We start from the raw sequence: 10,000 nt of genomic DNA, 5'->3' as shown, positions 1-10,000 counted from the left end.
GCCAGGCGTCATTACTATTCGTTGTATAAAGAATTCTGATGATAAGCTCATGCGCTTGATCTTTTATTGATGTTCTTATGGCCTGTTAGGCTCATGAATTATTGATAAGTTTTCGAATAAGAAATAAAACATTAGAAAAATGATATACATTTAACCATTAAAAAAAATGAAATAAAACATATCTAAACATGGTAAAAATACTAAAAACCTTGTTAAAAACTACGACGTTTTGAGTTGGCTAAACGTTATTATCAAGTCAAGGTTATTTGAAAAGTAAGATCTATAAATACTAAAAGAACAATAGCTGATAAGGTGCCTGTGTAGTAAAAGAAAGGTACAATGAAACTTAAACAAAAAGTTTGGCACGTATGGGCTCCGTCTGGATATTCAAATTACGCTTGAGACTCTTGAAGTGCCCCTGTGACCAAAAAATCAATTCTTATTTTTCTTGGATGTCAAATGACGTCAAAAGCTCACTACCTTAAGAATGCAATACGTGTGTACGCAGCAGAATTAATATACAGCACGGAAGTTTGGTTTCAGACTTTTAAACTCGTGTTTTGCATATATAAGAAGCTGCATTCAAATGCTGAAATTTTAAGCTAGTAAGCCTTTGACATCACTTTTCCCTGGATCTAACCCTCTTAGGTCCAATCGGTCAGTTTTGAACCTGAGAAATGGCGGACCGTGAAATCTAAGACCTACAATCAATGTAAACGGCCGTTGGGTAAAAGTCAAAGCTCAAAAGTGATTGTCAGTCAGGTGTTAAGCAAACACACTTTCAAAATCTGAAGAAAAAAAGAAAGTGATTTCTTTTTAAATTACAGGGGCACTTTACTGAAGAGCATTTCGTAGACTAAGCAATCAAATTAGCCCTGGTACTTTGTAAGACTTTAAATTGGTTTTCTTTCAAAAGATCATTTCTATCGAGTTTCCTAAAAATGTCGGACAATTGCCCAACTTTTGTGTTCAGCAGCGCGTTGGTGAAGGTGTCTGGCTGTATACCCAACATAATCTGCATCGCACAGATCACATTTAAAATAATAAACAGCACATTACTGATTCACAAATGATGGCTTGATTTCTTTGCGTTTAAGATTCTCTCCTAATTTCTCGAATCTTATGCCTTTACCATTACATGGAAGACTAATTCTCATTGTGCCACTATCATTGGTGTTTCTTGATAATGACATTTAGCCAACGTCGAAACGTCGTCGTTTTGAACAAATTTTTAGTATTTTTTATCAGGTTTAGAGGTGTTTTATCGCAGTCTTTTTTTTTATTGTTAAGAATGGTGCCCACTAATTCAAACGTATTTTTACGCTGTTTACTGAATATGCGAGAAAAGCAGATCTTAACAAATGTTATTGAAATCCAAAAAGAAAATTGGCGGTAACCACGCATTTTTCGAAGATAATTAATCACCAATATTTGTAAAAAGCCTTAATTTACAAAGCAATGTATGGATGACATTCTTTTCCAATTTGAGGCTTAATTATCTCTTAATAAATGCACGGTTACCCCCAGTTTTCATTTTGGATACCAAGAGCACTTGCTTTTTCCGCATAGTTTTCAACCGCGCAAAAAATATCCCTGTATTAAATTAATAAGCACCACCCATAGGAAATGCGAGTATCTCGAGATGCGCAGAACGTATGCGCAATAACAATAGTAGGAACCATCCTTACACGCTACATAATAATCTTAATTTTGAAAAAAAGACAAGAAAGCCCCACGAAATGTAGACTTACTTTTGCCTTTTTGCCTTTGTCTTTCGTAGCCTCCACGCAACAAACAGAATAATCAAAGCCAATGCGACAAGAGCGCTCACACCAATAACAATCCATTGCCAGATCTCTTTACTCTCTTTTCCTGTAATTAGAACTTTTGCAATGGTTTGATCGCGTGTCCCTAGCAAGGCCCCACCCGTGGTTTTATCCAGTTGCACCCAGACCACGGACTGCGGCGCGTCCTTCTCGTCGTCGTCGAGGTTGACAATGAAAGATTTGTTCCATTCGCCATCTGCTAAAAAGATCTTCCCGGATGTTGGCCATAAGAATTCTGGGTCGTGTGTGGAGTGGTTTCGATTCAGAGACCACTGGACTGTGATGTCACCCTGGGAGCCTTTTGATCGTCGAACTGGGATTTCTAGTGTTGTTACTTGTTGGGTGCGTGACACTTCGACCACGCCCTCTTTGTTGTAAACTGTAATGGGTAAAATCCACACTTTGAAAAGATTGTATTAAACTGAAAGGTTGAGCAGGGAGACAGAACTGCAACGAGATTTTTATTGGCATGTCTCGACTTACAATTACCTTAAAAAGAGGACCCTCGACATGATGTATCGGTTGGACTTCGTGCGGAGGGATGGGTTCAACTCCGATCGTACGGATACTTACAATAACCGAGGAGAAAGGGCTGCTTTTGTTAATGACACGTGTAAATGGTTATAGATTTTCTTGGCTTTTCGGATATCGACGATTAACCATACGCCCCTTGATTGTAAATACTAAGGGTCATTTCTGAGGTCATGCACCGTTCCCAAAAAGACACGGAGTTCTAAATGTTGGGGTTTGAGACAAAGTAATTGGCAATAGCTGTGGTAGTCAAACAAGAAACGAAAAAAACAAACAGAAATATGTACTTACTAGAACTGTTTTTATCAAGTATTAACATGCCATGCTGAGCTTTAAATGACCAGAGGAAAGCAAACTGCGTCAGGTGACACACATTTACTGTTAATAGCTTGATGGATCGATTCACGTGACTCCACGGCTCAGGACACGTGAGAGCAGCGTCAGTCCTACGAGAACAAATGTCCATGTTATTAGGTAGATAGATCTCAAACGACCACTTACGAACCGAACGGTGCCTCAGTGTAGTGAGTTTTATATAAGGGAGTTTAAAGAAGACGGCGGTTTCGCTTGTCAGCTGAAAAAACTGTTGTATCATGTTTAAAGAATATTGAACAACTATTCACCAAAGTGGAGGTGGCTAGCGGTTGATATTTACCGAGTCGCGAAGCGGCGAGGTAAATATCCAACGCTAGCCACCGACAAAAAGAGTGAGATAATATACACCACAAAAAATTAATTTGGATGTTTTCTTCACTTGTCACGGATGCAAATCGGGACGCCATTTTTTCCTGAGTTGTTCGGAGGTAAATAGCACAGGATATCCGGAGTTTGACGAGCCAATCAGCGCGCGAGTTCAACGCTATCCACCGTTTTAGTTTATACTAATGATATTTATCCGTGGTTTGGTTGAATATCACCACAGCACGCACCTCCCACCAATCTGTGCAATGTGTCCCGGGTTCGATTCCTAGACTAGGCGGCATGCGTGAACTTAGTTTCACGGTTGGTTCTCTACTCTTCTCAGAGAGTTTTTTTTTTTTTCGGGTAATGAGGTTTTCCTGTTCCTGTTAAAATAACGGCTGCCTGTGAAACTAGCAATGCAATAGCGTAGTACAAGCGATGATATGTCCCATTCATTCAGACCAAGTTTATCAGCTTAGCTGCTCCTAGAATTTCCCATAGTTCATTTAAACACGAAGACGCACTATAAAAGAGGTGGCTTCACGCTCTACCTTTGTTCTAATTCATTAAAGCACGACTGATTATCCAAGATGGTGATCAACAAACAGCAACACAGAGACGGAAGCCCGAAAAGATATTTCTAGCTCAAGATAAAAGTGACTCGGGATTAAGAAAAGAACGACAGACAATATTTTATGACATATTACGGGCACATTGCCATTAAAGGGCTTTTTTATTGCACAAATCATCACAGAGCGTGGTTGTGTCCAGGGTTGATTGACAAATGCTTGCATGTGCCAAGGGCACCACGCCTTTCATAGTGCGTCTTCGCGTTTAAAAGCTCTGGAACTTATAATCAGAATTTCCTTGGTAAGACTTCTGTTGACAACCCTCAGACGTTTTCCGAGAACCCCGGAGTCATCAATCATCATTGACAATTGAAAATAATCTTATCCTTTATTTACTGGAGGTAACGTTTAATTTAATATGCACTCCACTATACTTGCGTGTATTCCACATTCGTCAATTTCATAACTTTATTCAGTGGATAACTCACTGTCCAGAATATAAAATATACTCCACGAGAAACGTTGGCCAAGCTTTTCGTACATGCCTAGGCCTTCACTTTGCTTACTAATAGAGTAAGCACATTTCAGTTACGGAAGCAAATACTGAAATCTTAGCTCAGATTGGAACTGTCAGTTAGTTACTCATCCATTGGATAAGGTTAACTTTGCAAGCCTTTGAATAACTTGGGCCTCAACAATTATCACCTAAACTAAGTTTAATTGCTTAGGTCTTACGATGCCCCGATAGCGTCTAAGAGGAAGACCTACCGATTTAGAAGGGTTTGCGTGATTATAGGCTTGAGTCTTATAGCACCAGGAAAAGAGAACCTCTTCTAACCAATTCCCTTTTTCTCTTTCTTCGGATTCAAACTAGCAACAGACAGAGTTACTTACCAGGTTTCATTGGTAGGGTTCCATAGATACAACACAGGGTCTACCTCCTCCTTGGTAACTTCGTTATTGACATATTTTTTGTTCGCTTTTACCAGATTATCCACGTCATAGAACATGGAAATAGTGATAGGCCTTGCAAAGGTATAGCCTTCCTGAACTGTATTGCTCACTGGATCCAAAGCTTTAATAACAAAACTGTAGTTCCCAAGCATGAATTGCTGACGAAGAAAGTTCAAAGGGCGGAATGTGAGAAAACTGATTGCTTGCTCGATGCAATTTCCTAACCATGCGAACTAGTATCCAAACTAGTAAGTAAACAACTCAGCCAGTCTGAGCCAGTTAGTCAAAAAAAGCTAAGAATACGTGGATTGATGATTTAAAACGGTATGATGTCTGGCGTTTGTCAAGATAATAAAGATATGTTTAAAATAGCATTCTAGCAGCTGCTTGACAAATTTAATGTGAATCTCCGTAAAAACCAGGGTTTCTAACTTCTAGTCCAAACGCACCGTTAGTGAATGAATGAGTGAACTAGTGAATTATACAGCCAGTAGTGATTCAGTCGGTCACGTAATGATAAATGATTTTAGTTTCTAAACGAACTGTGGTGCTGCGCCAGTGGAGAAGTGAAACACAGAAATGTTTTATCAACTGTGTTGTTATGGTAAATTGACCACCACAAAGAATTTTTGAAGCTTACGTTTCGGCGAGCGTTAGCCCTTCTTCGGAGCGAACTGACCCATTCGCTCTGTCGAAGGGCTAACGCTTCAAATGGGAGTGGCAATTTTCACTGCAAACAACAAACCTTTGGCTTTGTAACTTCCGGATTGCTAATTGGGCCATCTTCCGTCTCGTTTTGGTTCAACGCATCACCATCCAAGCTGAAAGATCGCAGCTTTACTTCCCCTTCAACTGCGCCTTGAGGAACAGTCAATGTGCCGTATGTCTGCCCAACTCCTCCATCCTTACGCGACCCATCTTCTTTGACATTTACAGTATCGAAGAAAAACGAGGCGGACGAATCATTATCGAAGACGTACTCTGACTTTCCGACAACGATGCCATTAGAGGACAATTGTTCAGAAAGTACACCAGCCCCATTTGTAGCTCGAACGATGGCGAAATACTTCTTTCCTATACCGAGGGCGTTATCTTTGAACTTAGCTAGCCAAATTGTGGTATTAGTGACCTCTTCGAAGTCTTTTACATCGCTCAGACCAGGTGCAGTTCCCCAGGCTATTTCGTATGTCGTCACATGACTCTCTGGGTCTCTTGCAGCAAAATAGGCGAAGATGATGTCAACGAAGACCTACAAAGGAGATACACAGTGAAATATAATTGTGGACTACGTTTTGCTGAAATATATGGGTCAATGCTCACTCGACGAGGAAAATGCAGAGGTATACATTCAAGAGATGAAGAGAACAAAGGCTTCCAACTTTATTCATCGAGATTTTCTTTCTTACAACGCTTTGAAATAAAACTGGCAGATATCAGCCTGCAACAGCGTTCCCAAGGACCAAAAAATTTCCCCAAACAATTTTAAAATGACAGTTCAAGGGTTGAAGGGTCGCTAATGGCACATTGAGTGATTAAAGCTAGGGAGACAATAAGAACATAGGAAAGTGAAAATGATGTAATGGGAAATCTAAGCAAGAGCAGTCGGACCTCCGGCTCTGCGACAACCTCTCGTTATTATCGACCTGGTCGACGACCCTCAAAAAGCATTTAGCGTTTTAACACAGTTAGTTGTTTTGTTGATAATTTAATCAAAACTTCCAATCGCTGTATTTAGACACTTGTAAAGCGACCTAAGAAAATAGTGCTCGACATTGTTGGGTGTTCGCTTCGTTAAGGTTTGATTCTAAAGCCAGAAATAAAACCAATCCTTACCTGGAAGTCCATGTCTGGCCCCATGATCCCATCTCTGACATATTCCATAACAGGTGGAGTAGTGTCTATGGTAACACCATCACTGTGAGTTGCTGAACATCTGCGGGCTCCATTGCAAGCAACAACTGTGATGTAATAAGAATCCTCATGATGCAAATCAAGTCCATAGTGACTTCCGTTTGGCCTCATTCCTGTGCTCTCACACTCTCGGATGTCATCTCTCATTGGCTGAGTCCCTACACACCAGAAATACTCCACTATGTCACTTTCGCTGTCTAGGAAGTCAATCCACCTGGCGTGGATCTCATGAGTGTCATTGGTGAAGTCGATATCAGCGTCTTTAAAACTCCGAGTGGAGCACTGACTTTCTTCGCTAAAGGTCGTATTTTCCGAACAGTTTGTATTTGGGTCGCTGCCAATTCCATCGTACACGATGCCAACCACAGGAGCTGTCAAGTCAATAACGAAAGAATCCGAGAATGAAATCGTTGACTGATCCGCTCGTGTCGTCTCGAGAAATACAACAGTATAGAGGTTCTCTGCGCCAGGGACAAAGAACGAGTCATTCATTAGGTGGATGTCCAATCCATTGGTTTCTTTGTCCACCGTCGATGTCGAATGGCAAGAGACAGAATCGCATATACTCGATGTAAAACTAAACGGGTCATCGCTTTGTGGCACTGAGCACCTCGTTTCTTGGCAAGATGAACACATGTCTACAAAACCGCCAAAAGACTTTCGGCCTTCCTTGCAAGGCACACATTTTGCGGAACCAAAACCGTTGACTTGAGATACTCTTACGCGATAGTGATCAATGGAGCAATAAGTTGCCATATAAACTCGCCCAGTTCCAAATGCCTCTCCTTGCCCAGGCCAAGTAAGGATACTGGGAGTGCCGAATAAGATTGTATCCTCCGAGAAGGAGACAGATGCTCGAGGAAGGCCATTATCCATTCTCCGTCCACTCTCTTGAGATATAGCTCTTCCAAGCTTAACGCACTGACCCTCTTCATACTTAGTATAGACTCCTTGGAAACCAAAAAGTTGAACCCCGTCTCGTCCTTTCAATGTCTGCATACCCAAGGCAACAACAAAACCTCCATCGCGGGCGTTGACGTCGAGAGATCCGCTCAAAAACTCGTATGGTGCAACAGCGAGAAAGTTGCATTCTTCGTGGTAGGACTGGGTTGTAGCATTTAGTTGAAGAATTTTAGCTGACCTTGAGTTTTTCGATACCACCACAAGTGCATTAGTCTCGGTAAGATAAATAGACAGAGGGCCAATGAAGTTTTGTTTCTCATCAAAGCAAATGGCTTGCATCAGAGAAGTTGAGTGAATATAGTAGACTGAGATGCACGAGTTTTTCCTTTCCCCTTCTACTACCGCAAGGAGAAGCTCGTTTAGAGACAACGAATGCCCGAAGTTCGGATCCCTCTTATCTGCTCCAAGAGCTTCCACAAATGTCCAGACTTCATTATTTTTCTGGAATATACCCACAACGCTAGCATTCGTGGTCAGATTAGTTGCGGAAATTGTTAAAACGTTCCTATGGATGGCAATGACCTGACTTAGTACATCTGCCCACGTGTCATCAGCGTAGCAAGCAGCAACTGATACATTCCTGCATTTTGTAAAAACGGCATTCTTTGTCAACTGGATATCGTCACGAGAATCCGTGCTGCTAACATAAAGGTGTGCTTTCCCACTTGAGGAGAACACTATATGGTGGTTATGTGATACTACTTTTATGGGCTTTTCAATGGAGCCAGTGATGTCATCTCGAATGGTTATGTGCTTGGCACTTCGATTTTTAAGTGGTAAGGCAAATGCTCTTTCAGCTGATGAAACAGCGAAATAGCCATTTGGCAAATGAACGAGAGAAGCACCAAACATTTCGGACGGTAAAGTGGTTTTAATGTGCGTGTCAGTGAACACAGTTTGTTGGTCTACTGGGCACTTAGCACAGCAGGGTCCATCGGGATCAGCAAACCCTGGAAGTACTTGCATTATGCTCGAGTCTTCAGTGGTATTGCTTTCGTTCTTGTCCGATGTGACTCTTTGCACAATGATCTTAAATTCCACACTGGGGCTGAAAAGATTGTGATCCAGTAAAAAGGCTGTTTTGTTGCTGGTTTGGTTAGAGCTGCCTCTGACGATTATCTTTACGTCCTCTGGAGAAGATACGTACTTGACATCATCGTCTAACGCACTTCTGGTAACTTCGGGTAGCGTTAAGTTTGGTAGCCATCGTAAATGTTCTTGTTCTGCGGCCAAATCGTGGAGCTTTAAGCTCCTCTTTGGAGGCGCTGAAGGCTCGATTCTTAGTCCATCGCTAGCGGCCTCAGTGAAAATGCCACCCTCGTTCCAGACCCTTACAATACCTCGGTAACGTTCCCATGGTTTAGTGGGCACACTACGGATGGTAACATTTCGTTGCCAAGACAACACATCCATGAAATCATGCACGATCGGTTCTCCGTTCCAGGACCTGTCCGTGAGAAGTTGTGGCACCGAAATGTTTGACGAAGACTGTGTGATGGCTACTTCAATACGCAAGCGTGAAATGTCGTTAATCGCCTGTCCGATGATTTCCCAGCAAAGAGATAAAGTTTGCATCATTGCTTCCCAGTCTATATCTGTCAGATCACTTGCGTTCACGCTGGGAATGTCAGTGACCTCCAAAATCTTCGGTGCTACAGAGATGACTCTGCACTGCTCTGACACCACACGAGTTTTAAGACCAGCTCCGTTTACAGCAAAGACAGTAGCATAAAGCAACGTACCCGACGCAAGTTTCTTGACTATTGCTGCGCCTTTTGGTTTCAATCCAACGGATTTTAAAGTTAACACGTCGCATTGTGCCTTTGATGTCCCAACGCACCAGTCATACCGCTCCAGACTGCTCTCCTGGTCTTCAAACTCATCCCAGCTGGAGGTCAAAAGCTCTTCGGAGCAACTGAAGCGAACTCGAGAGCTGGTTTTTATCGAGTTTCCAGAAAGCTCCATTTCACGTCGGGAATTCTCTGGGGTGATTTCCGGAACATGTTTCGAGTTACTGGACAAGTTGTCGGTATCTTTGAACGAAGGAGGTGTTGAGTCTATCAAGATCCGGTTAGAGGTCGTTTCCGATGATAGTCCTACGCGATTAGTTCCTTGCACGACGGCGAAATATGATTCTCCATGGAGGAGCTGTAGAGGACTCACAGTTAAGCTTGTATTGAGGCCAACGTTAATGAAGGGAGTGATGCTGCAGTTGTCCGGAATTGAACTGATACATACTTGATAGTGTGAGATGCCGCTTTCAGGTTCAATGAAGGGAGACCAACTTGGAGAAAGAAAAGATCATGAAAGGCTGTGAGTTTAGCACATAAGAGAAGAAGCCAATATCAACTAAATAAGATATTAAGCGTAAATTGACCAATTTATACCTCCTTTGTGGAATATGATGAATTCCCAGACTCTACGCCATACATGGATTAAATTTGTTGGTTCTCTACTCTGCATTGAGAAGTTTTCACCCGGGCACTCAGTTTTCCATGTCATAAAAGACCAACAATAAATTTGATTTCTGTTAATTTCTTTTCATTTCGTTTCAGGCCGTATGTG

At 41.9% G+C, this 10,000-nt stretch overlaps 1 protein-coding gene across 2 annotated transcripts in view; it reads right to left on the bottom strand.

Moving 5' to 3' along the window:
- LOC138038667 (uncharacterized) overlaps positions 1–10,000 on the bottom strand; it is a 69,697-nt gene that overhangs the window by 12,951 nt on the left and 46,746 nt on the right. For both annotated transcript variants that reach the window (XM_068884660.1, XM_068884661.1), the window contains exons 8-12: positions 6,395–9,719; positions 5,307–5,810; positions 4,502–4,719; positions 2,649–2,803; positions 1,752–2,205 (exon numbers count right to left, since the gene is read on the bottom strand). In XM_068884660.1, coding sequence (XP_068740761.1) covers positions 1,752–2,205; positions 2,649–2,803; positions 4,502–4,719; positions 5,307–5,810; positions 6,395–9,719 — 4,656 coding nt within the window. The remainder of the gene's footprint in view (positions 1–1,751; positions 2,206–2,648; positions 2,804–4,501; positions 4,720–5,306; positions 5,811–6,394; positions 9,720–10,000) is intronic.

The sequence above is a fragment of the Montipora capricornis genome, chromosome 2 (assembly GCF_036669925.1).
Source record: "Montipora capricornis isolate CH-2021 chromosome 2, ASM3666992v2, whole genome shotgun sequence".
In the NCBI taxonomy this organism is placed as follows: domain Eukaryota; kingdom Metazoa; phylum Cnidaria; class Anthozoa; order Scleractinia; family Acroporidae; genus Montipora; species Montipora capricornis.
Note: the sequence above shows the minus strand (reverse complement) of the source record. Positions and strands in the feature narration are given on the sequence as shown.